The 26,890-nt window shown below is 53.4% G+C and overlaps 1 protein-coding gene across 1 annotated transcript in view; it reads right to left on the bottom strand.

The window, feature by feature from the left end:
• COPS6 (COP9 signalosome subunit 6) overlaps positions 1 to 26,509 on the bottom strand; it is a 29,748-nt gene extending 3,239 nt beyond the window's left edge. The window contains exons 1-4 of the mRNA XM_073551649.1: positions 26,368 to 26,509; positions 3,317 to 3,442; positions 3,116 to 3,247; positions 2,884 to 2,972 (exon numbers count right to left, since the gene is read on the bottom strand). Of these exons, the coding sequence (XP_073407750.1) occupies positions 2,884 to 2,972; positions 3,116 to 3,247; positions 3,317 to 3,442; positions 26,368 to 26,419 (399 nt within the window). The 5' untranslated portion in view covers positions 26,420 to 26,509. The remainder of the gene's footprint in view (positions 1 to 2,883; positions 2,973 to 3,115; positions 3,248 to 3,316; positions 3,443 to 26,367) is intronic.
• Positions 26,510 to 26,890: the final 381 nt, after the last annotated feature.

Genomic DNA, 26,890 nt, shown 5'->3' with positions numbered 1-26,890 from the left:
GGAGATGACGTGGAGCCAGAGAACAAAACACTGAAGGAGCAGTCAGAGAGATCGGAAGAGAACCCGCAGAGAGCAGTGTCCTTAATGCCTAGAGATTGGAGCCTAGAGAGTAGGAGATGGTGGTCAACAGTATCGAAAGCTGCAGATAGGTCAAGAAGAATGAGCAGAGAGTGGTCACTGTTACATTTTGCTGTCAGAAGGTCATTGGTCACTTTCATGAGTGCAGTTTCAGTCGAATGTAAGGGGCGGAAGCCAGACTGTGAAGGGTCTAGAAGGGAGTGAGTGGAGAGGTAACGGGTAAGGCGGGAGTAAACTAGGCGTTCCAAAAGTTTAGAGATGAAGGGGAGATTGGAGACTGGTCTGTAGTTGTTTGTGTAGGATGGGTCGAGAGCAGGTTTCTTTACTAATGGAGTAACAATGGCGTGTTTGAAGGAGGATGGGAAAATGCCCAAGGAGAGGGGGAGATTAAAGATTGTAGTTAGGTGGGTTGTGACAACTGGAGAGACTGGAGGAGATGTGAGGGCATGGGGTCGGTAGTGCATGTAGTCGGACGAGAAGAAGAAAGGAGTCTGGAGACTTCTTCTTCTGTGATGGGATCAAATGTGGAAAGTGAGCCAGGGGAGATGCAGGAAGGGATGGGAGTCACAGCACTTGGTGGTTGGGAGCAGATTTCTTGACAGATATTATCTATTTTTTCTGTAAAGTGGGAGGCCAGGTCATCAGCACAAATGTCTGTGATAGGGGCTTGTGCTTTTGGCCTGAGGAGGGAGTGAAAAGTGTCAAAAAGTTTCTTGGGGTTGTTGGCTAGTGAGGAGATCAGGGTGGTGAAGTAGGTCTGTTTGGCGAGGTGAAGGGCAGCGTTATAGGTTCTTAACATAAATTTGTAGTGGATGAAGTCTTCTGGTGTGCGGGTTTTTCTCCATAGGCGTTCAGCACTCCTACAGCATCGCTGGAGGTCGAGTTTGCGATGTGAGCCAGGGCTGTTTTACTCTGTGTTTGGAGGTTCTGAGGGTGAGGGGAGCTACTTGGTCAAGGGTGCTTCTAAGAGTGTCATTGTAGTGATGAACAGCCAGATTAGGACAAGAAAGAGAGGAGATTGGGGACAGTGATGAGTGTAGGGAATCTGAAAGTGTCTGAGGGTTAATGGCTTGTAGATTTCTGAATGTGTGATAGGTAGGAGTGTGCTGGGGTGGGCAAGGATTTGTGAGTGTGAAGGAGAGAATGTTGTGGTCAGAGAGTGGAAGCGGTGAGGTATTTAGGTGGGAGATTGAACAGAGACGGCAGAAGCCCAGATCAAGGGTGTTACCGTCCTTATGTGTCTCAGAGATTGAAAGCTGTGAGAGGCCTAGAGAGGTGGTTAGTGATAGAAGCTGGGATGCAGATGTGGAAGTAGGGCTGTTAATGGGGATGTTGAAGTCTCCCAGGATGAGGGTTGGTAGTTCTGAGGACATGAAGTGCGGCAGCCAGGCTGAAAAGTGGTCAAGGAAGTGGGTGGGTGAGCCTGGGGGCCAGTATATGACCGCTACTCTGAGGGAGAGGGGATGGAAGAGCCTGATGGTGTGGACCTCAAAAGAAGGGAATAAGAGTGATGGAACTGGGGGGATGACATGGAAGGTGCATTGTGGGGACAGGAGTATGATGCCAACAGCAGAACTATGAATGCAGCTCTGCCTAGGGTAACAGACGTGTGAGTGTAAATCTGGATATGACAGGGTGTAGTAATAAAATTAGAAACACAGCTGTGAGCATGGCCATCCTAATAAGGTATAAAGCAACAGCAGAATTGTAAGTGTGGCTCCAAGTTTAGCCACAATACATGATGTAACAGGAGAAGTACAAATGCAGCTCTGGATGGGACTGGATTTTAGGACACAATGTAATAACAGAATTCTAACTGCGACTGTGGCAGTATATAGAGCTCTGGATGTGACTGGATTAGGAGACATGATGCGACAGAAGAACTTTGACTGCAGCTCTGGATGTGACTGGATTAGGAGACATGATGCGACAGCAGAACTGTGACTGCAGCTCTGGATGTGACTGGATTAGGAGACATGATGTGACAGCAGAACTGTGAATGCAGCTCTGGATGTGACTGGATTAGGAGACATGATGCGACAGCAGAACTGTGAATGCAGCGCTAGATGTGACTGGATTAGGAGACATGATGCGACAGCAGAACTGTGAATTCAGTTCTGGATGTGACAGTATATAAAGCTCTGGATGTGACTGGATTAAAAGACATGATGCGACAGCAGAAGTGTGAATGCAGCTCTGGATGTGCCTGAAATATAACAAAAGGCATAACTGCAGAAATCTGACTTGAGGAGAAGACAATGTAAGAGCAGAACGGCCACATTCCATCCAAACTGAACTTCACCACTATATTTTCAAATTACTAATTTTATAAAATTTTAACCCCACTGAAGAAGAGGTAAACGTACAGATGTTTGAGACGGACTGCTGCTGTTTCGCACACAATGCTGTGTCAATGGGTTCAAACACCGGTTGAAGCTCCACTGTGTGCGAAACAGCAGCAGACCGTCTCTGGCATCTGCATTCATTTTTTAACGATTCTGCAATAAAATACGTTTTTTTTTGTGGGACAGAGAGGCCGCCTTTCCGCTTTTTGGAGAGAATGACGTGAAAGTGATGTTTTTAAAATCTGGAGGAAAAAAAAAAAAAAAGCAAAAGACTGCTGGTGAACTGGATGAAAACGATGTCTTGTTTTGTGAAGTTTGAACAACTACTTTCCACGGTCGTTACTCCGATGTTACAACAGCAACGAGGACGGATTTATTATAGAAGGTCGAGGCTGAAGAAAAAAAAAAAAAAGGGAGTGCAGCTCTGAGTGTGATTGGAGCTATAGACGTTTCTGGGTACCTGCTTGTGTACGTGAATATCGGAGGGGTCGGGGGGACCTCCCGTCGTGTACCACCCCAGGAACTCCATGTCCTTAAACACCTGTTTAACTGCAGAAATAAAAAAACAAACGGTATAAAGGGTTAACAGATACTGCACCAATGCCCCAGAATGTGAAGTCTGGCACCCCCTAGAGTCTCTAATAGGGGTGTACACCGGCCCCCTGGCAGGCCCCCTACTGCTCACTACGCACACTGCTCCTCCTTGGTGTAGTAGTACTCCTTGTTGATGGTGATCTTCTCGTCGTTGATCTGGGACAGAAGCTCGAACGAGTTCATCACCTCGATGTTCCGTCCTTCCTGCTTCCCGATGAGCGCCCCGATCACTGCAGGGAGAGGAGCGAAAGCTGAGCGGGAGCGGCAGGAGACACCAGCGTGGGGGGAGCGACACTTACCCTGCACGGGGCGGCCCTCCTGGGACCTCATCCGGATCCAGTGGTCAGAGATATTCAGGATCACCAAGGGGTGAAGAGCCACAGCCACACTGCCGGTGACCCCCTGAGCCATCACCGCGGGTGCCACTACAGGGGGACAGGAGAGAAGCACGGCAAGTGTCAGCGTCATCACAGGGAGTACAGGTACACAGGAAAGCACCAGCAGAATAGTGAGCGCAGCTCTGGGGTACAACAAACGTGTATGTACATTACTTATCATCAGCAGAACAGTGAGTGCAGCTCTGGAGTATAATACAGGATGTAACTCAGGATCAGTAATGTATGTACACAGTGACTGCACCAGCAGAATAGTGAGTGCAGCTCTGGAGTATAATACAGGAGGTAACTCAGGATCAGTAATGTAATGTATGTACACAGTGACTGCACCAGCAGAATAGTGAGTGCAGCTCTGGGATATAATACAGGATGTAACTCAGGACCAGTAATGTAATGTATGTACACAGTGACTGCACCAGCAGAATAGTGAGTGCAGCTCTGGACACGCCCAGGAAGAGGAGGAGCGTCGCAGCTGAGCGTCTGCAGGCTGGAGTTTTGCTAAGCTCCTGGGAAAGGAGGTTTTTTTTCCTGCAAGGACTTTCCATCTGCCCCCTTCCCAGGAAAGAGGACTCTACCTGGGACTGAGCGCCGGGGCTTTGCCCCTGGCTCCCACCCTCCGGCAAGCCAGCTGGGGGTGGGGGGCCTCATCCAACACCAGGAGGCCCAAGGCACAGCCAGCCAGTCCCAGGGATGGGGAAAAAGCGGACCCCAGGGGGCCGCAAGGCTCCAGGGTCCAGGACCCCCGAAGTGAAGGCTGTGGCGGGCCCTTCCCCCGGAGGTGCAGCAGCCGGCAGAGGTGAGGCGGGGCCCCCCCTTGACATCTGGGGCTCCAAGGTTGCGGGAGAGCCAGCTACCACCTACGCCTCCCGCATTCATGCCCACCTCTCCGAGTACGAGGAGGCCGGCAAGCAGCTCAGGAGACTCCGGGGGGAGTTGGAGGGAGCCCGGGTCATCAGTAAAAACAGGCTCCCTGCCTCAAAGAGCGGAGGTCACCGCCACGGTCAAGCGGCTGAAAGGGGAGATTCGGGCCCTGGAGGACCGGCGAAGTACCATCATGGCCGGCAGCGGCCCCTTCCAGGAGAAGCTGCAGAACGAGGACCGGTTCAGGGCCATGGCCGGTGGGTCAGGAGTCCCCATCCAGGTGGAGGAAAGCGAGGAGGAGGAAGAGCAAGATGGCGCCCACACCACACCCGGGCCACCTCCACCTGAAGACCTGGCGGACACCAGCGTGAGCCAGGTAACATGCAGCGGGATAGCCCCCCGAGCAGGTGGCCCTCCCGCTGGACTCCAGTAACGCGGAGGAAAGCGGGAGCGAGGGGGAGGATGGAGGGAGCGGGAGTAGTTCTGAGGGGGGCTGCCTCATCCTTAAACAAGTACGGCAGACGGAATCCCCAGCACGGTTTGGCACGCTGTTGTTTGGGTATGAGGTCTGCCCGGAGGATGAGGCAACCGGGAAGAGGAGAAACAGGAGGCGCAGGCGTAAGGCCTCTGAAGGCATGGAGGAACAACTGGTTTTTGCTCCTCTTCCCGGGGCCCCTCTGTCCCGCTGTGTGGAACCCGCTACCCACCCCGGCTCAGGCCCTGTGGTGGGTCCGCAGCGAGGGAGCGGTGAGAGAGATGACTGTTGTGACCTGACTGTCGCATCTGGTGACAGTTCAGACCAGGGCAGTGACATGGAGGTCGGTGCTGGTTGTGGTGTTGGTGTCCAGGCTCAGCCCTCAGTGGCAGGGGGGGCTGGCCTGGCACCAGGTAAAGTTGGTACAGCCAGGGCCGCACCTCCGGCGGCGAGTGCTGGGGCTTCTGGACCCCCCACGTACGGATCCGCTAAGTCTGGATCACTAGTGGGGGTCCAGAAGCCTAGGAAGGGCGAACAGAACATCAAGCAGCAGCTGAGGCGGTGCAAAGTGCTGGTCGCTCCCATGTCGGCGCCTGTGGTGAGAGCGGGGTCTCCGGCACGTCGACCCAAAAAGGGGTCCGTGCAGGGGGCTCCGCCGCCGCTGGGCGACGAGGGGGAGTGGCCGGCCTTGCCTGTCTCAAGTGGTGGGCATAGGGTGGCGGCGGTGGTCCGTGAGGGGGGCGTGGCCTCCCCGAGTGTTGCCCGGCCTGCAAAGGCTGTGGCGTGCGGGGGGGGCATGTCCTCCTCGGCCGTCGTCCCACCCGCTGCGTCTGCGTCGTCCGGGGGGGCGTGGCCTCGCAAGGGGTCACTGCTCTGCCCGTGGTGGCTGTGATTGGCGGGGGGGCGTGGCCTCAGCGGTCGCGGCTCCGCCCGCTGTGCTCGCGTCACCCGGGGGGGGCCGTGGCCTCGCAGGGGGCCGCGGCTCTGCCTGGGGTGGCTGCGACCGGCAGGGGGGCGTGGCTACTGCGGGCCCGCTGCCCTCTGTCCCACCCACCCTTCCAAGTAATGCTGTGCTGCCCCCAAAAGCTGGCGGGGAGTTGTCGGGGTCCCCGGCCCACCTACCTTCATCTGAGGGTACGGGGACTCTGGCGCTCCCTGGCAAGCCGGCGGCGGGGGTGAAGAAAAGTGCAGGGCAGGGAGCGGTGCCAGTGGCCGTCCCTGCCCAGAGCAAGGAAAACTCAGAAAAAGAAAAAAAAATGGAGCTGAAACCAGGAGCTGCTGTTGCTCCTAGGCCCAGCCAGGGCAGAGTGCATGATGTCATCTGCACTGAGGCATTTAAAGGGGCAGCAGCGCTCCTGGACAGGAGCTGGAGTAGCTCCCAGCAAGAGAGCTCAGGGCCCCCAGCAGGCAAAGAGAGGAACTACACTGGTTCGGGAAATGTAAAAAATGTAAATAATGTTGCTATGTTCACCAATTGTGCGAGTGAGAGTGAGTACGAAAGTGGAGTGGACATATTTGAGGAGATGTTTGCTGAAGTGAATGGTGATATGAGTGACATGGATGAGGGAGTGAGTGCTACTGTGAATGTGGGTGAGTGTGCTGGAGTGAATGCAAATAATAAAAGAGTGAATGGGAGAGTGAGTGGGAGGATGAATGAGGGTGCTGGCACAAGTGGTGGTAGTGGTGGGAGGGCTGGCCCGTCTGCCCCCCTGGCTGCAAGACCCCAACATAGTTATGCGGGGGCCGCGGCTGGGGGTCGGGGTGGTCCTGGGGGGGGTCTCCTCGCCTCCGGGCTCCAGGGACGGCGCTTTGCACCACCGTTTCCTGGAGGCCCTCAAAAAAGGAGAAAGGTCGATAGTGGTAGAGGGGAGGACAGTGGACTTGTCTTTCTGGATAGAGAGACACGGCCTTGCTGCCTTCCAAAACCAAAGGGAGGGAGGGACTGTTTGGTCTCTCCCCACAGCCGGGCAGGGGCCGCAAAGGAGGAATGTGGTCCGTCTTAGGTGGGGGGGCAGTGAAGCTTGTCCACCTAGGAGCAAGGTGGTGGAGCTCCTTCTTAAGATGGGCTTCGGGGCGAATGACGTCTTTGCCCTGATACATCCTTCGGCGTCCCGCTTCTTCGACGTCAGCTTTGTGCGGCCAGAGGGGCTTGAGCTCTTCTGGTCTAACTATGAGCTGGTGCGGGAAGAGCCCGGATGGCGAGACTTCGTTGCGCAAGCGGTGTCTCGCCAAAATTCCGTCAAGCGAGTGACCGTGGTCACTTGTAACGAGTCACTTGCCGGCGTGGACATTATGACGTGGCTTTCCCGTTACGGGGAAGTCACCGAGGTCCCCAAAAAGAACAGGGACGAATTCGGCATCTGGTCGGGGGGCTGGACCTTCATGGTTAAACTGAAGGTTTCCGGCGGCACGGTCACCCACATCCCTTCCTCGGCGTTCCTGGGAAGGGACAGGATCATGGTCTTCTACCAGGGGCAACCGAAGGTCTGCCACAAGTGCGGCGACCCACTCACTTCAGCGCTAGCTGCAAGGTACAGAAATGTGCCTTGTGTGGTGGGGTAGGTCATCTGGCCGCCTCGTGTAAAGACATTCGGTGTCACTTGTGTGGTGACCTAGGTCACCCTCTCAGCCGCTGCCCTCGCTCCTTTTCTAATGCCGCTGCAGGCCCGGCGGGAGGAGTCCGTGAGGGAGAAACCTCTGGCGGCGCTCCTGCAGCTGTGGCAGGTGGTGGCGGAGGGGAAGGGGCTGAGGGACCGGTGAGGAAGGGCAATGCCAAGGTGAGGGGCCCCGCGTATGTGCAGAGGCAAGAAAAACGCCATGGGGGTGGGGGGCAGGTGAAGTCTCGGGCAACGGGTCGATGCCTGCTCCTCCCTCCAGGCCCGTGGCAAAAGCCTCTGAGGTCCTGAGGGAGAGTGTGGTGAGAGAGGAGATCAGGAGGATGGAGAGGGAGGATAAAGCGGCTGACTCGGACGGGTCCTCACAGTATGAAAGTGTTGATGAGGAGGTCCAGGAGCAGCCTACAGCAGTGGGTGGCAAAAGTAAACGTGCCAATCGTAACAAATCGGGGGGGGGGGGGGGGGGAAGAAGGCTGGCAAGCCTTCAAAATCTCCCCCGCCCCCGACCACCAGGGTGCGCACGGAAGGGCCCGCTGACCCCCCTCTGATTGATCTCTCCAACCGGTTCAGCGTCCTCGGAGGCTCGGATGATGGGCCGCAAGACGAGGATGCTGGGCCGGGGGTACCACCGGAGGGTCCTTCGGGGGATGGTGGGGTCCGTCCCTCAGGGGGCAGTGCTCCTCCTGGGGGGGGGGGATGGACACAACGGGAGCTTCCCTGAAAAGGAAGGTGTCCGACCCCTCCCCAGGTGGAGGTGATAGCAGTGGTAAGAAGTTGGCCATCCAACTTGATCACCCATGATGGCGGAACTCGCCCCGTTGACGCTGGCATCTATTAATGTTGCCAGCATAAAGTCAGATGCGGCTCGCTTCACGGCCTTTGATTTTTTCTCCCGGATTGAGGCAGAAATTTTATTCTTGCAAGAGACCAGACTAACAGACATGGGGGCCATCTATAAAGCACGGAGGGAGTGGAGGTGCGGGCCCTCATACTGGTCTCTTGCGGCCGAGCCTTATAGCGGGGTGGCAGTCCTTTTTAAGACTGCAGCTGTTGAATGCCGACGGGTTACTGAGTTGGAAATGGGGAGGTGCCTGATCCTAGATGTCTTCATGAGGGGACAAGAGCTCCGGCTCATCAACATCTACGGCCCGCAGTCCAAGTGGGACTGCAAATGTCTCTTCCTGAGGATCAAGCTCTTTCTTTTTACGAGCCGGCAGGTGGTCTTCAGTGGGGACTTCAACACCATTACGAGGTCCCGTGACCGGGGGGTCCCGGAGATCGCCTGGCTTATGATAGCGTCGCGTTGAATAGCATAGCCAGTGAAGCTCGCCTGGTGGATGTCCACATCCGGCACACCCCAGGTCACGGAGGTTTCACCTACCATAGGGGTAGCTGTAGGTCTAGAATAGACAGGTTTTTTTTGAAGGAGGACGCCATCTTTTCTGCTGTGTCCGCCGTTGAGGTGGAGTTCTCCGATCACTGTCTAATTTTCTTTTCTCTGAATGTTGCAGAGACTCATCGGATGGGAAGAGGGCTGTGGAAGCTCAATTCGTCCCTGCTGGAATAAGCGGAGGTGAGACAATCCTTCGAGGATTTTCTTCAGAGCCAGGTACCGCTGTTGGATCTCTGTAGTAGTAAGTCAGAGTGGTGGGAGATCTTCAAAAAGCGGGTGGCGGGGTTCTTCCGTCAGCTCTCGAGCCTCAGGAGTCTGAACAGGCACCGCTTGTACCAGGCCCTGGGGAGGAAACTCGAGCAGCTTGTCTCGACTGGAGGTGACCGTGAGGAAATCTCCAGAGTGAAATCTTTGCTCAAGAGGTGTCAGTATGATAGACACACATCTTTAGTTTTTGAGAGGGACTTCGGGAAGTACCGCTCGCCCGACCCTTACAGAAACTGTAAGATGTCAGTGAATTGTAAGATGGTGACAGGACTGATCGACAGTACGGGGTCCCTGAACAGATCCAAATCAGGGATCCTGGAGGTGGTCAGATCCTTCTACTCACACCTCTTGGAAAAGAAGGATCTGGATCGGGACAGGATGTCGGCTTTCCTGGCTGAAACCGTCCCTGAGCCAGGGGGTGATCCCTCTCTTGGTGTTTTGGCAGAGGAAATCAGGGAAGAGGAAGTGAGACTGGCCATTGATGGGCTTCGGCCCAAGAAATCGCCAGGTCCGGATGGCTTAACATCCCAGTTCTATAAGACTTTTAGGGACTCCTTGGTCCCCCTCTTGACAGGGGTATTTAATGAGTGTCTCTCCTCGGGCACTCTTCCCGACTCAATGAGGAAGTCAGCCCTCATTATTCTGTCAAAGGGTAAGGATCCGTCCCGTATCGAGAATTGGCGTCCCATAGCGCTTCTCGATACGGACCGGAAGGTTCTGGCCAAGGTGCTGTTTAATCGGCTGGTGAAGTTTGCACCCCGGCTCCTTTCAGGGGCCCAGCATTGCTCTGTTCCAGGCCGCAGTACTTTTAGTGCTGTGCTCGGTGTCCGAGAGGCAGTGGAGCAGGGTAGGGCAGGTCACTGGAAGGGGTACCTGCTGTCATTAGATCAAGCGAAAGCCTTTGACCGGGTCAACCACGAGTACCTCTGGTCCGTCCTTTTGAGGTATGGTCTGCCTGGGAGGTTTGTAAAATGGTTAGAGGTCTTGTACCAAGGGGCTGAGACTTTTCCGCTGGTGAACGGTTGGTCAGGTCGCCCTTTTGAGGTGGGTTCTGGGGTCCGTCAGGGCTGTCCGCTGAGCCCGCTTTTATACGTGTTTGCGATCGATCCCTTCCTAAGGAGGGTAGATCGTGGACCGTTGGCTGGAGTCGGGATGGACCAGGCGGGCTCTGGGTCCTCTCTCAGGGTGGTGGCGTATGCCGATGATGTTTCCCTTTTCGTGTCCTCGAGAGGGGAGGCGGATTGGGTCATGTCGGAGGTAGTGCGCTACTCGGAGGCATCCGGGTCCATGATCAACCGGGATAAGTGTGAAAGTCTCTGGCTGGGAGGGGGAGATCCCAGGTTTGGTCTCCCGGGCACCCTTCCAGGGCCCCAGGCCACCGCCAAAATTCTAGGCATCGAATTTGGCCCCGGGGATTACCCCCAGCAAAATTGGGAGGGCAGACTTAAAGGGAAGGTGCCGCAATTTTATATAATTTGCAAAAAAATAGTAAGTTACAAAACATGTTGTTTCAGCAAATGTTGTACTAACTAGGATTTATGGTTTGTTTGTAATAATGTTTTCATGTAGCCACTGGGCGCTGCCATCTTGATTTGCAGATCTGTGGAGGACTCATACAGTCTGCAAATATGGCCGTCCCTGCACATAGGAAACTGCGGTCGGATTCCGACCGCACATTGCAGCCTCAGTAGCAGAGAACTGGGCACGCCCCTGTGGGCTGCACCATTCACTGCTGTAGGTGTGGCTGGGCGCCATTTTACTGTAGCCCAGTGCTATCTGCTGAGCTCCACTTACCCTCTATCACAGGACCACTTGTGGCATAACAGGTCCTGTGTTGTGAGGAGAGGCTGAAGAAAAGGAGAAGGTGGTCAGCAGAGGAGAGAAGCGCTCACTGGAGCCGGAGGATGGAGAGTGGTGAGTGCGGGTGACTTTCCTCTATGCTCCTCTGTCCTGCTTACTCCAGGCTCAGCCCTGTGCTTCCTGCTCCAGCGTCCTCCTGCTCTGTCTCCGCCTCCTCACTCACAGCCCCAGCGATCTCCGGTAATCTGACACCTTTGATTTTATGGCTGTCTGAGGAGGACAGTGACTTATACAGCCCATAGTCTTGTGTATAATTGGGGGGCTGGAAGTTTCACCAGTGTGGGCATATCTGTAATACTGTCTGCTGAGCCGTGTATCTAATCCTCTTCTGTGTGATACTGCCTGCTGAGCCGTGCATCTAATCCTCTCCTGTGTGATACTGCCTGCTGAGCCGTGTATCTAACCCTATCCTGTGTGATACTGCCTGCTGAGCCGTGTATCTAATCCTCTCCTGTGTGATACTGACTGCTGAGCCGTGTATCTAATCCTCTCCTGTGTGATACTGTATTCTGAGCCGTGTATCTAATCCTCTCCTGTGTGTTACTGTCTGCTGAGCCGTGTATCTAATCCTCTCCTGTGTGATACTGTCTGCTGAGCCGTGTATCTAATCCTCTCCTGTGTGATACTGTCTGCTGAGCCGTGTATCTAATCCTCTCCTGTGTGATACTGTCTGCTGAGCCGTGTATCTAATCCTCTCCTGTGTGATACTGTCTGCTGAGCCGTGTATCTAATCCTCTCCTGTGTGATACTGTCTGCTGAGCCATGTATCTAATCCTCTCCTGTGTGATACTGTCTGCTGAGCCGTGTATCTAATCCTCTCCTGTGTGATACTGTCTGCTGAGCCGTGTATCTAATCCTCTCCTGTGTGTTACTGTCTGCTGAGCCGTGTATCTAATCCTCTCCTGTGTGTTACTGTCTGCTGAGCCGTGTATCTAATCCTCTCCTGTGTGATACTGTCTGCTGAGCTGTGTATCTAATCCTATCCTGTGTGATACTGTATTCTGAGCCGGGTATCTAATCCTCTCCTGTGTGATACTTTCTGCTGAGCCGTGTATCTAATCCTCTCCTGTGTGATACTGACTGCTGAGCCGTGTATCTAATCCTCTCCTGTGTGATACTGCCTGCTGAGCCGTGCATCTAATCCTATCCTGTGTGATACTGACTGCTGACCATGTGTCTAATCCTCTCCTGTGTGATACTGACTTCTGAGCTGTGTATCTAATCCTATCCTGTGTGATACTGCCTGCTGAGCCGTGTATCTAATCCTCTCCTGTGTGATGCTGCCTGCTGAGCCGTGTATCTAATCCTATCCCGTGTGATACTGCTCTCCTGAAATACTCTGTGCTGCTGTCACTCTGCTCCCAGAATCCTTGCTGCCTGCCATCCTCGGTGACCGAAGACCCCATTCCTCTCCTCAGATCCTGTCCTGGCGATGTGTGAAACCGAGGGGACAGGGGCCTGATATATGGGGGAGGGAGCAGGGTGACAGCAGCACAGAGTATTTCAGGAGAGCAGTGTGCTGGTCTGTGGGGGGCGCCCTGTTCGGTGCCAGGGATTGTACAAAGAGCGCTGTGTTTTATTCACATGGATGGACCGTCTGCTTGTCTGCTCCACAGAAATCCAGGAAACATGCCTGCTGATTGATGGCCTGTTCTGATCCAGACTTTACATGCAAAGACAGTCAGTAACTTTGCAAGCCCCATCAAAATGGCTGCTCACTGTGTCTATAGATGTCATAGGTTTTTGTGCCAGATTTCAGTAGCTGCTCCCCCTAGTGTTAACAAGTGGAAATGCCAAACTTTTTAAAATTATTTTTCATATTTTGCAAAATTAAAAACAAACGATAATATTTTTTAAGAAAATGTAAACATTAATTCTTTACATTTTTTCAATTGCTGAAAAAAATTTTTTTGGATGGCACCTTCCATTTAAAATCGCCGCCCAAAAGGTGGACCAATGGAAGGGTTGGTCTTTAACCCTGAGGGAAAGGGTTGCCCTGGCTAAAGGCTTTCTGCTACCTTTATTAATATACCTGGGCAGTGTGTGCATCTTGCCGGAACCTCTCTGGACACGGGTCTATAGCCTGTTCTTCCAATTGTTATGGGGGAATAGGCTTAACCTAATCAAGAGGGAGGTTACATACCGTACGAGGAGACTAGGCGGGTTGGGTATGGTCAACCCGGTGGTGTTTCTAGTAAACACCTTTCTTAAGACTAACATCTCCAACCTCTGGCTAGAGAGGGCTCCTCCATGGGTAGTCTCCTGCAAGGGTTGGCTTTGGCCTTTCTTCCAGGAATGGGAGACAGGAGGGCAGGTGAAGGACCTACGCACACCTCATGGGCATCTCCCGGCTTACGCTACCCCGGTTCTGAAGGTGATCCGCTGGTGGGGTCTGGGAATGTGGGAAATCAGGACCATGTCGAGGCAATGCCTTGACAGGAGGGTCCTGTTGACCCATTTCCAGAAGCCCCTGGCCCTTAAGGACTGCCCAGGCCGGGATCTGGAGGTCGGGCTGGGGCTTTTAAATTCTAAGCGGATCCCCATGAAGTTTTGGGACTTGACCTGGCGTTGCTTCCACGGGAGGCTGTATGTAAAGGATAACTTGAAGTGCAGGAAATCCGATGATCGGGGTTGTCCCCGTGAGGAGTGTGGCGACGTGCTGGAAAGCATGGAGCACTTCCTGCTTCAGTGTCCCTTTAATGCAGAGGTGTACAACAGGGTGGGTGCTTCCATACGCTGGCCGCGGCTGGCGTCCCATGGAGCGTTCAGATCCCTGGGTGGCCGGGACCCGTGCACTTTATTCCTAGTCAGTGTAGTGGTTAGGTTCTACACTTGGAATGCACGGTGCCTAGTTTCGATGTGGAAAAAAACCCTCCCAAGGGATGAGGTGGTAGGAAACATCTTGGGTGACCTGGTGAAGGTCCGTTCTTTGGAGTTCGAAAGGTGGGTGTGAGGAAGGCCTCTTGGCTTTGGAGAGGCCTCTCCTTTTAAAAACGCACTCAAGGGAGAGCTAGCTCCGTGTGAATGAGGGTAGGGATAGCATAAGTTTCACTGGGTGTGTTAGGGACAGAAGTAGGGGCAGATAGGGACAGGGAGGGACAGGCACTGAGGGACAGATAGAGAGTTAGTTATGATAAGTTAGGTAGAGTAGGGACAGAAGCAGGGACAGTCTTAGTTGTTGAGGGACAGGGTGAATGAGTTAGTGAGGGACGGGGCCTCGAGAACTCCTTTTCCTGGTGGTGGGCTAAAGCATGCCACTCTAGTCTTTTGTTTTGGAAACATAGAGCATTGATGGATATTGGGCTTGCAGGCACTGAACTTGGGCCTGTAAGGAAAGTTTTGAAGGGTATGGTGTATTTAGTAATGATGAATAAGGATGTTATGACATTATATTTAATTGGTGTATTATGTGTTATATTGTATTGTATGTTATTATGTGTATGTGTTATTATTTTCTTTTAGTTAGAGGGCATGGGAGGGTATAGTGAGGTTGGGAGGGGGGTGAATGGGGAAGGTGAGAGTGGAAAAAAATCAAAGGACCCCAAGTCAAAGGGAAGTGGCAAGTGGAGATGGACCATGGAGGAAAAAGGCATACTGGAGCACATCGGAGGCAAATGGTGGAGGGTTTTTTTTCTTGAGGGGCATACAACTTTCGTGCTCCTCAAGTAGATGTGATAAGGCCACGATCTTTTATGGACCTTGTGGAGTGATAGGCCATGGATGTATATGGACCTGTGGTGGGGGAAAAAAAATAAATGGAAAAAATATAAAAAATATATATATAAAAAAAAAAATTTGTGGAAAAAAAAAAAAGATATGGGTGTTAAGCTCGGTGGGGGTTTTTCTTGCCAAGTTAATGGCTAAAGTTATTTTTGAGGCAGTATGGGCCGGAAGTATTTCTTTAGTTATTTGTATATAGGTATGGGTGGGAAACGTGAATGGGGTGTGAACGGGTATGCATGAGGATGAATGGATTATATCTGGGGTTTTTTATTTTTAAATTGTATAGTGTTGGTGGAGAGTTCCTGCTGGGGGCCTTCCAAGCTGGAAAGCTTGAGGACCACAAAGGACATTGCAAGTTTTGCACAGGCGTTGTATGTTTCTGTATGGTTTTGTCTTGTTTTTTAGTTCTGGAATGTTGTTTTTGTCTGTCTTATGTATTATGTATTGTGTTTTTGATATTTTTATAATAAAAGAGATACAGGATGTAACTCAGGATCAGTAATGTAATGTATGTACACAGTGACTGCACCAGCAGAATAGTGAGTGCAGCTCTGGAGTATAATACAGGATGTAACTCAGGATCAGTAATGTAATGTATGTACACAGTGACTGCACCAGCAGAATAGTGAGTGCAGCTCTGGAGTATAATACAGGATGTAACTCAGGATCAGTAATGTAATGTATGTACACAGTGACTACACCAGCAGAATAGTGAGTGCAGCTCTGGGCACGCCCAGGAAGAGGAGGAGTGTCTGGGCTGAGCTCTGCAGGCTGGGGTTTTGCTAAGCTCCTGGGAAGGGAGGTTTTTTTTCCTGCAAGGACTTTCCATCTGCCCCCTTCCCAGGAAAGAGGACTCTACCTGGGACTGAGCGCCGGGGCTGTGCCCCTGGCTCCCACCCTCCGGCAAGCCAGCTGGGGGTGGGGGGCCTCATCCACCACCAGGAGGCCCAAAGCACAGTCAGCCAGTCCCAGGGATGGGGAAAAAGCGGACCCCAGGGGGCCGCAAGGCTCCAGGGTCCGGGACCCCCAAAGTGAAGGCTGTGGCGGGCCCTTCCCCCGGAGGTGAAGCAGCCGGCAGAGGTGAGGCAGGGCCCCCCCTTAACATCTGGGGCTCCAAGGTTGCGGGAGAGCCAGCTACCACCTACGCCTCCCGCATTCATGCCCACCTCTCCGAGTACGAGGAGGCCGGCAAGCAGCTCAGGAGACTCCGGGGGGAGTTGGAGGGAGCCCGGGTCATCAGTAAAAACAGGCTCCCTGCCTCAAAGAGAGCGGAGGTCACCGCCACGGTCAAGCGGCTGAAAGGGGAGATTTGGGCCCTGGAGGACCGGCGAAGTACCATCATGGCCGGCAGCGGCCCCTTCCAGGAAAAGCTTCAAAACGAGGACCGGTTCAGGGCCATGGCCGGTGGGTCTCCTGGGGGGTCAGGAGTCCCCATCCAGGTGGAGGAAAGCGAGGAGGAGGAAGAACAAGATGGCGCCCACACCACATCCGGGCCACCTCCACCTGAAGACCTGGCGGACACCAGCGTGAGTCAGGTAACATGCAGCGGGATAGCCCCCGAGCAGGTGGCCCTCCCGCTGGACTCCAGTAACGCGGAGGAAAGCGGGAGCGAGGGGGAGGATGGAGGGAGCGGGAGTAGTTCTGAGGGGGGCTGCCTCATCCTTAAACAAGTACGGCAGACTGAATCCCCAGCACGGTTTGGCACGCTGTTGTTTGGGTATGAAGTCTGCCCGGAGGATGAGGCAACCGGGAAGAGGAGAAACAGGAGGCGCAGGCGTAAGGCCTCTGAAGGCGTGGAGGAACAACTGGTTTTTGCTCCTCTTCTCGGGGCCCCTCTGTCCCGCTGTGTGGAACCCGCTACCCACCCCGGCTCGGGCCCTGTGGTGGGTCCGCAGCGAGAGAGATGACTGTTGTGACCTGACTGTCGCATCTGGTGACAGTTCAGACCAGGGCAGCGACATGGAGGTCGGTGCTGGTTGTGGTGTTGGTGGTGGTGTCCAGGCTCAGCCCTCGGTGGCAGGGGAAGCTGGCCTGGCACCAGGTAAAGTTGGTACAGCCAGGGCCGCACCTCCGGCGGCGAGTGCTGGGGCTTCTGGACCCCCCCACGTACGGATCCGCTAAGTCTGGATCGCTAGTGGGGGTCCAGAAGCCTAGGAAGGGCGAACAGAACATCAAGCAGCAGCTGAGGCGGTGCAAAGTGCTGGTCGCTCCCATGTCGGCGCCTGTGGTGAGAGCGGGGTCTCCGGCACGTCGACCCAAAAAGGGGTCCGTGCAGGGGGCTCCGCCGCCGCTGGGCGACGAGGGGGAGTGGCCGGCCTTGCCTGTCTCAAGTGGTGGGCATGGGGTGGCAGCGGTGGTCCGTGAGGGGGGCGTGGTCTCCCCGAGTGTTGCCCGGCCTGCAAAGGCTGTGGCGTGCGGGGGGGGCATGTCCTCCTCGGCCGTCATCCCACCCGCTGCGTCTGCGTCGCCCGGGGGGGGCATGGCCTCGCAAGGGGTCGCCGCTCTGCCCGTGGTGGCTGTGACTGGCGGGGGGGCGTGGCCTCAGCGGTCGCGACTCCGCCCGCTGTGCTCGCGTCACCCGGGGGGGCCGTGGCCTCGCAGGGGGCCGCGGCTCTGCCTGGGGTGGCTGCGACCGGCGGGGGGGCGTGGCCGCTGCGGGCCCGCTGCCCTCTGTCCCACCCACCCTTCCAAGTAATGCTGTGCTGCCCCCAAAAGCTGGCGGGGAGTTGTCGGGGTCCCCGGCCCACCTACCTTCATCTGAGGGTGCGGGGACTCTGGCGCTCCCTGGCAAGCCGGCGGCGGGGGTGAAGAAAAGTGCAGGGCAGGGAGCGGTGCCAGTGGCCGTCCCTGCCCAGAGTAAACAAAACTCAGCAAAAGAAAAAAAAATGGAGCTGAAACCAGGAGCTGCTGTTGCTCCTAGGCCCAGCCAGGGCAGAGTGCATGATGTCATCTGCACTGAGGCATTTAAAGGGGCAGCGGCGCTCCTGGACAGGAGCTGGAGTAGCTCCCAGCAAGAGAGCTCAGGGCCCCCAGCAGGCAAAGAGAGGAACTACACTGGTTTTGGAAATGTTAAAAATGTAAAAAATGTAAATAATGTTGCTATGTTCACCAATTGTGCGAGTGAGAGTGAGTATGAAAGCAGAGTGGACATATTTGAGGAGATGTTTGCTGAAGTGAATGGTGATATGAGTGACATGGATGAGGGAGTGAGTGCTACTGTGAATGTGGGTGAGTGTGCTGGAGTGAATGCAAATAATAAAAGAGTGAATGGGAGAGTGAGTGGGAGGACGAATGAGGGTGCTGGCACAAGTGGTGGTAGTGGTGGGAGGGCTGGCCCGTCTGCCCCCCTGGCCGCAAGACCCCAACATAGTTATGCGGGGGCCGCGGCTGGGGGTCGGGGTGGTCCTCGGGGTGGTCCTGGGGGGGTCTCCTCGCCTCCGGGCTCCAGGGACGGCGCTTTGCACCACCGTTTCCTGGAGGCCCTCAAAAAAGGAGAAAGGTCGATAGTGGTAGAGGGGAGGACAGTGGACTTGTCTTTCTGGATAGAGAGACATGGCCTTGCTGCCTTCCAAAACCAAAGGGAGGGAGGGACTGTTTGGTCTCTCCCCACAGCCGGGCAGGGGCCGCAAAGGAGGAATGTGGTCCGTCTTAGGTGGGGGGGCAGTGAAGCTTGTCCACCTAGGAGCAAGGTGGTGGAGCTCCTCCTTAAGATGGGCTTCGGGGCGAATGACATCTTTGCCCTGATACATCCTTCGGCGTCCCGCTTCTTCGACGTCAGCTTTGTGCGGCCAGAGGGGCTTGAGCTCTTCTGGTCTAACTATGAGCTGGTGCGGGAAGAGCCCGGATGGCGAGACTTCGTTGCGCAAGCGGTGTCTCGCCAAAATTCCGTCAAGCGAGTGACCGTGGTCACTTGTAACGAGTCACTTGCCGGCGTGGACATTATGACGTGGCTTTCCCGTTACGGGGAAGTCACCGAGGTCCCCAAAAAGAACAGGGACGAATTCGGCATCTGGTCGGGGGGCTGGACCTTCATGGTTAAACTGAAGGTTTCCGGCGGCACGGTCACCCACATCCCTTCCTCGGCGTTCCTGGGAAGGGACAGGATCCTGGTCTTCTACCAGGGGCAACCGAAGGTCTGCCACAAGTGCGGCGACCCCACTCACTTCAGCGCTAGCTGCAAGGTACAGAAATGTGCCTTGTGTGGTGGGGTAGGTCATCTGGCCGCCTCGTGTAAAGACATTCGGTGTCACTTGTGTGGTGACCTAGGTCACCCTCTCAGCCGCTGCCCTCGCTCCTTTTCTAATGCCGCTGCAGGCCCGGCGGGAGGAGTCCGTGAGGGAGAAACCTCTGGCGGCGCTCCTGCAGCTGTGGCAGGTGGTGGCAGAGGGGAAGGGGCTGAGGGACCAGTGAGGAAGGGCAATGCCAAGGTGAGGGGCCCCGCGTATGTGCGGAGGCAAGAAAAACGCCATGGGGGTGGGGGGCAGGTGAAGTCTCGGGCAACCGGGTCGATGCCTGCTCCTCCCTCCAGGCCCGTGGCAAAAGCCTCTGAGGTCCTGAGGGAGAGTGTGGTGAGAGAGGAGATCAGGAGGATGGAGAGGGAGGATAAAGCGGCTGACTCGGACGGGTCCTCACAGTATGAAAGTGTTGATGAGGAGGTCCAGGAGCAGCCTACAGCAGCGGGTGGCAAAAGTAAACGTGCCAATCGTAACAAATCGGGGGGGAAGAAGGCTGGCAAGCCTTCAAAATCTCCCCCGCCCCCGACCACCAGGGTGCGCACGGAAGGGCCCGCTGACCCCCCTCTGATTGATCTCTCCAACCGGTTCAGCGTCCTCAGAGGCTCGGATGATGGGCCGCAAGACGAGGATGCTGGGCCGGGGGTACCACCGGAGGGTCCTTCGGGGGATGGTGGGGTCCGTCCCTCAGGGGGCAGTGTTCCTCCTGGGGGGGAGGGACAGACCTGGAACCCGGGGGCGAGGACACCGGGGGGGGTGGGATGGACACAACGGGAGCTTCCCTGAAAAGGAAGGTGTCCGACCCCTCCCCAGGTGGAGGTGATAGCAGTGGTAAGAAGTTGGCCATCCAACTTGATCACCCATGATGGCGGAACTCGCCCCGTTGACGCTGGCATCTATTAATGTTGCCAGCATAAAGTCAGATGCGGCTCGCTTCACGGCCTTTGATTTTTTCTCCCGGATTGAGGCAGAAATTTTATTCTTGCAAGAGACCAGACTAACAGACATGGGGGCCATCTATAAAGCACAGAGGGAGTGGAGGTGCGGGCCCTCATACTGGTCTCTTGCGGCCGAGCCGTATAGCGGGGTGGCAGTCCTTTTTAAGACTGCAGCTGTTGAATGCCGACGGGTTACTGAGTTGGAAATGGGGAGGTGCCTGATCCTAGATGTCTTCATGAGGGGACAAGAGCTCCGGCTCATCAACATCTACGGCCCGCAGTCCAAGTGGGACCGCAAATGTCTCTTCCTGAGGATCAAGCCCTTTCTTTTTACGAGCCGGCAGGTGGTCTTCGGTGGGGACTTCAACACCATTACGAGGTCCCGTGACCGGGGGGGTCCCGGAGATCGCCTGGCTTATGATAGCGTCGCGTTGAATAGCATAGCCAGCGAAGCTCGCCTGGTGGATGTCCACATCCAGCACACCCCAGGTCACGGAGGTTTCACCTACCATAGGGGTAGCTGTAGGTCTAGAATAGACAGGTTTTTTTTGAAGGAGGACGCCATCTTTTCTGCTGTGTCCGCCGTTGAGGTGGAGTTCTCCGATCACTGTCTAATTTTCTTTTCTCTGAATGTTGCAGAGACTCATCGGATGGGAAGAGGGCTGTGGAAGCTCAATTCGTCCCTGCTGGAAGAAGCGGAGGTGAGACAATCCTTCGAGGACTTTCTTCAGAGCCAGGTACCGCTGTTGGATCTCTGTAGTAGTAAGTCAGAGTGGTGGGAGATCTTCAAAAAGCGGGTGGCGGGGTTCTTCTGTCAGCTCTCGAGCCTCAGGAGTCTGAACAGGCACCGCTTGTACCAGGCCCTGGGGAGGAAACTCGAGCAGCTTGTCTCGACTGGAGGTGACCGTGAGGAAATCTCCAGAGTGAAATCTTTGCTCAAGAGGTGTCAGTATGATAGACACACATCTTTAGTTTTTGAGAGGGACTTCGGGAAGTACCGCTCACCCGACCCTTACCGAAACTGTAAGATGTCAGTGAATTGTAAGATGGTGACAGGACTGATCGACAGTACGGGGTCCCTGAACAGATCCAAATCAGGGATCCTGGAGGTGGTCAGATCCTTCTACTCACACCTCTTGGAAAAGAAGGATCTGGATCGGGACAGGATGTCGGCTTTCCTGGCTGAAACCGTCCCTGAGCCAGGGGGTGATCCCTCTCTTGGTGTTTTGGCAGAGGAAATCAGGGAAGAGGAAGTGAGACTGGCCATTGATGGGCTTCGGCCCAAGAAATCGCCAGGTCCGGATGGCTTAACATCCGAGTTCTATAAGACTTTTAGGGACTCCTTGGTCCCCCTCTTGACAGGGGTATTTAATGAGTGTCTCTCCTCGGGCACTCTTCCCGACTCAATGAGGAAGTCAGCCCTCATTATTCTGTCAAAGGGTAAGGATCCGTCCCGTATCGAGAATTGGCGTCCCATAGCGCTTCTCGATACGGACCGGAAGGTTCTGGCCAAGGTGCTGTTTAATCGGCTGGTGAAGTTTGCACCCCGGCTCCTTTCAGGGGCCCAGCATTGCTCTGTTCCGGGCCGCAGTACTTTTAGTGCTGTGCTCTGTGTCCGAGAGGCAGTGGAGCAGGGTAGGGCAGGTCACTGGAGGGGGTACTTGCTGTCATTAGATCAAGCGAAAGCCTTTGACCGGGTCAACCACGAGTACCTCTGGTCCGTCCTTTTGAGGTATGGTCTGCCTGGGAGGTTTGTAAAATGGTTAGAGATCTTGTACCAAGGGGCTGAGACTTTTCCGCTGGTGAACGGTTGGTCAGGTCGCCCTTTTGAGGTGGGTTCTGGGGTCCGTCAGGGCTGTCCGCTGAGCCCGCTTTTATACGTGTTCGCGATCGATCCCTTCCTAAGGAGGGTAGATCGTGGACCGTTGGCGGGAGTCGGGATGGACCAGGCGGGCTCTGGGTCCTCTCTGAGGGTGGTGGCGTATGCCGATGATGTTTCCCTTTTCGTGTCCTCGAGAAGGGAGGCGGATTGGGTCATGTCGGAGGTAGTGCGCTACTCGGAGGCATCCGGGTCCATGATCAACCGGGATAAGTGTGAAAGTCTCTGGCTGGGAGGGGGAGATCCCAGGTTTGATCTCCCGGACACCCTTCCAGGGCCCCAGGCCACCGCCAAAATTCTAGGCATCGAATTTGGCCCCGGGGATTACCCCCAGCAAAATTGGGAGGGCAGACTTAAGATCGCCGCCCAAAAGGTGGACCAATGGAAGGGTTGGTCTTTAACCCTGAGGGAAAGGGTTGCCCTGGCTAAAGGCTTTCTGCTACCTTTATTAATATACCTGGGCAGTGTGTGCATCTTGCCGGAACCTCTCTGGACACGGGTCTATAGCCTGTTCTTCCAATTGTTATGGGGGAATAGGCTTAACCTAATCAAGAGGGAGGTTACATACCGTACGAGGAGACTAGGCGGGTTGGGTATGGTCAACCCGGTGGTGTTTCTAGTAAACACCTTTCTTAAGACTAACATCTCCAACCTCTGGCTAGAGAGGGCTCCTCCGTGGGTAGTCTCCTGCAAGGGTTGGCTTTGGCCTTTCTTCCAGGAATGGGAGACAGGAGGGCAGGTGAAGGACCTACGCACACCTCATGGGCATCTCCCGGCTTACGCTACCCCGGTTCTGAAGGTGATCCGCCGGTGGGGTCTGGGAATGTGGGAAATCAGGACCATGTCGAGGCAATGCCTTGACAGGAGGGTCCTGTTGACCCATTTCCAGAAGCCCCTGGCCCTTAAGGATTGCCCAGGCCGGGATCTGGAGGTCAGGCTGGGGCTTTTAAATTCTAAGCGGATCCCCATGAAGTTTTGGGACTTGACCTGGCGTTGCTTCCACGGGAGGCTGTATGTAAAGGATAACTTGAAGTGCAGGAAATCCGATGATCGGGGTTGTCCCCGTGAGGAGTGTGGCGACGTGCTGGAAAGCATGGAGCACTTCCTGCTTCAGTATCCCTTTAATGCAGAGGTGTACAACAGGGTGGGTGCTTCCATACGCTGGCCGCGGCTGGCATCCCTCTCCTACGCTGAGTGGGCCTATGGAGCGTTCAGATCCCTGGGTGGCCGGGACCCGTGCACTTTATTCCTAGTCAGTGTAGTGGTTAGGTTCTACACTTGGAATGCACGGTGCCTAGTTTCGACGCGGAAAAAAACCCTCCCGAGGGATGAGGTGGTAGGAAACATCTTGAGTGACCTGGTGAAGGTCCGTTCTTTGGAGTTTGAAAGGTTGGGTGTGAGGAAGGCCTCTTGGCTTTGGAGAGGCCTCTCCTTTTAAAAACGCACTCAAGGGAGAGCTAGCTCCGTGTGAATGAGGGTAGGGATAGCATAAGTTTCACTGGGTGTGTTAGGGACAGAAGAAGAGGCAGATAGGGACAGGGAGGGACAGGCACTGAGGGACAGATAGAGAGTTAGTTATGATAAGTTAGGTAGAGTAGGGGCAGGTAGGGACAGATAGGGACAGTTTCTTTAGGGACAGAAGTAGGGACAGTCTTAGTTGTTGAGGGACAGGGTGAATGTGTTAGTGAGGGATGGGGCCTCCAGAACTCCTTTCCTGGTGTTGGGCTGGTGCATGTCACTTTAGCTTTTTGTTTTGGAAGCATGAAATTTACTGGATATTGGGCTTGCAGGCACCAAACTTGGGCCTGTGGCAAGGTTTTTGGAAATGTGGTTAATACTTATTGTTTGGGTAATATTATCACTGGTTATAGCAGGTCGTATCTTAGGTGTATAACAAGTGTAGTATGTGCTTTTTGTGTATCTGTACATGTATGCAGTATTGTATGTATGTCGTTAGGATGGTGCTTTTAAAAAAATGTATATATTATAGTTAGGAAAGGGGGGAAGGGGTACAGTCAGGTTGGGTGGGGGTTTCTTGCGGGAGGGAGGGGGAAGTTTGGACCCTGGAATGGACCCTGAGAAATCAAGGGCCGAAGATCAGAAGGAAGATGGCCTGGGAACTACACCAAGGACCATGTGAAATATATAAGGAAATGTAGATACGGGCCATAAACTTTCCTGGACCCTGAGGTGCTGTTTTTTTTTTTTTGAGGCCATAAACTTTCATGGACCTAGGTGTGGAAAAGGCTACAAACTTGTGGACCTGTGGTGTGGGTGGTGGGAAAAATAAATAAATTAAAAAAATAAATAAATAAAAAAATAAAATAAAATAAAAAAAATAAATATATATAAAAAAAAAAAAAAAAAAAAAAGGGAAAAAGGGGGGTGGTTTCTTGCTGTGTTGAGGGGAAGTAGTTGAGGGTCTGCCAAGATGGCTGTTTTTTCTGTTTAAGGCAGTGGGCCAGAAAAAGTGTTTACTTTCCTGTTTTAAATCCAGTATATAGGAATGAATGGGAGCATGAGTGAAGGTGTGAATGGGGTTGAATGTGAAGGAATGGATTTTTGTTTGTTTTCTTTGTTTTTTTTTTTTTGGTTCCTGCTGGGGGTCCCTCAGGCTGCAAAGCCTGGAGACACTGCACTATGTCCTTCAGAGATGGACTGTCGTAAGCTAGCATATTTGCACAAGGTTTTTTTTTGTATGTCGGTGTGGTTTATTTTAGTTCATGTATCGTGGTTTTTGATTTCTGGAATGTTGTTTTTGTCTGTCTTATGTATTATGTATTGTGTTTTTGATATTTTTATAATAAAAGAGATACAGGATGTAACTCAGGATCAGTAATGTATGTACACAGTGACTGCACCAGCAGAATAGTGAGTGCAGCTCTGGGGTATAATACAGGGTGTAACTCAGGATCAGTAATGTAATGTATGTACACAGTGACTGCACCAGCAGAATAGTGAGTGCAGCTCTGGAGTATAATACAGGATGTAACTCAGGATCAGTAATGTAATGTATGTACACAGTGACTGCACCAGCAGAATAGTGAGTGCAGCTCTGGAGTATAATACAGGATGTAACTCAGGATCAGTAATGTAATGTATGTACACAGTGACTGCACCATCAGAATAGTGAGTGCAGCTCTGGAGTATAATACAGGATATAACTCAGGATCAGTAATGTAATGTATGTACACAGTGACTGCACCAGCAGAATAGTGAGTGCAGCTCTGGGGTATAATACAGGATGTAACTCAGGATCAGTAATGTAATGTATGTACACAGTGACTGCACCAGCAGAATAGTGAGTGCAGCTCTGGAGTATAATACAGGATGTAACTCAGGATCAGTAATGTAATGTATGTACACAGTGACTGCACCAGCAGAATAGTGAGTGCAGCTCTGGGGTATAATACAGGATGTAACTCAGGATCAGTAATGTAATGTATGTACACAGTGACTGCACCAGCAGAATAGTGAGTGCAGCTCTGGGGTATAATACAGGATGTAACTCAGGATCAGTAATGTATGTACACAGTGACTGCACCAGCAGAATAGAGTGCAGCTCTGGGGTATAATACATGATGTAACTCAGGATCAGTAATGTAATGTATGTACACAGTGACTGCACCAGCAGAATAGTGAGTGCAGCTCTGGGGTATAATACAGGATGTAACTCAGGATCAGTAATGTAATGTATGTACACAGTGACTGCACCAGCAGAATAGTGAGTGCAGCTCTGGGGTATAATACAGGATGTAACTCAGGATCAGTAATGTAATGTATGTACATAGTGACTGCACCAGCAGAATAGTGAGTGCAGCTCTGGGGTATAATACAGGATGTAACTCAGGATCAGTAATGTAATGTATGTACACAGTGACTGCACCAGCAGAATAGTGAGTGCAGCTCTGGGGTATAATACAGGATGTAACTCAGGATCAGTAATGTAATGTATGTACACAGTGACTGCACCAGCAGAATAGTGAGTGCAGCTCTGGGGTATAATACAGGATGTAACTCAGGATCAGTAATGTAATGTATGTACACAGTGACTGCACCAGCAGAATAGTGAGTGCAGCTCTGGAGTATAATACAGGATGTAACTCAGGATCAGTAATGTAATGTATGTACACAGTGACTGCACCAGCAGAATAGTGAGTGCAGCTCTGGGGTATAATACAGGATGTAACTCAGGATCAGTAATGTAATGTATGTACACAGTGACTGCACCAGCAGAATAGTGAGTGCAGCTCTGGGGTATAATACAGGATGTAACTCAGGATCAGTAATGTAATGTATGTACACAGTGACTGCACCAGCAGAATAGTGAGTGCAGCTCTGGAGTATAATACAGGATGTAACTCAGGATCAGTAATGTATACAGTGACTGCACCAGGACACGGGGGAGGCGCACACCGGCGGTATACAGGGGGAGATGACTCGGCTCCTCAGCTCTGATAGAATAGCCGCCATACAAGCGCTTTACAGGCGCAAACATAACACAGTGACGTCACATCCTCTCCACACCTGACTGACAGGTCAATGAACCAATCACAGATCCCAGTTTAGTTCCCGCCCACCGCCTCCGGCGCATAGCAGGAGGCTCTGTGACGCTCATCTTCCTACTGACCATTGACCAGCTCCGATCTTCTCCCTCACCTAACCGACATACCTTGGGGTCATCCCGCTCTTCTGACCAGGGGATTACTCACCAGCTCCGTCCACTTCCATTCCGTTGCCGTTCGCAGCCGCAGCAGCCGCCATCTTGCTGCACCCCACTAGCTCTGCGTCCCTCACCGCGGTTGTGAGGGAAGAGATCGGCTATATGCGCTTGCGCGTGAGGAAAACATACTGCGCATGCGTGCTGATTTTATGTATTCTACATGCTACCTCTAGGGGCGCTGCAGTACACGTTGTTACAATAGATGAGCCAGAAGTGAAGTGAAACTGCACAGAGCGGCGACCGCCTTGTGGCCACTCTCGGTACTGCAGCTCAGATCACAATTCGTAAGAGCTGTGCTGCTGCAGTACTGAAAATGACCACAATACCATGAGCGGCGCAGCACATGGATCCCCAGCAGCCTGATATTGATGACCTATAGCTCGGTTGACAACCCCTTTAATTGAGATTCCTTTTTTTTAGTAGCCAATCCCATAGATCCGTACTTCAATATTGGCTTTGTGGTTCATATTAGTGCAATAAGGTTCAAAAACTCCTGATTACTAATCCACGGC

The sequence above is a fragment of the Dendrobates tinctorius genome, unplaced genomic scaffold (assembly GCF_039654945.1).
Source record: "Dendrobates tinctorius isolate UK_male_01 unplaced genomic scaffold, ASM3965494v1 ptg000178l, whole genome shotgun sequence".
Lineage (NCBI taxonomy): Eukaryota > Metazoa > Chordata > Amphibia > Anura > Dendrobatidae > Dendrobates > Dendrobates tinctorius.
This window is presented reverse-complemented; position numbering and strand designations above follow the sequence as displayed.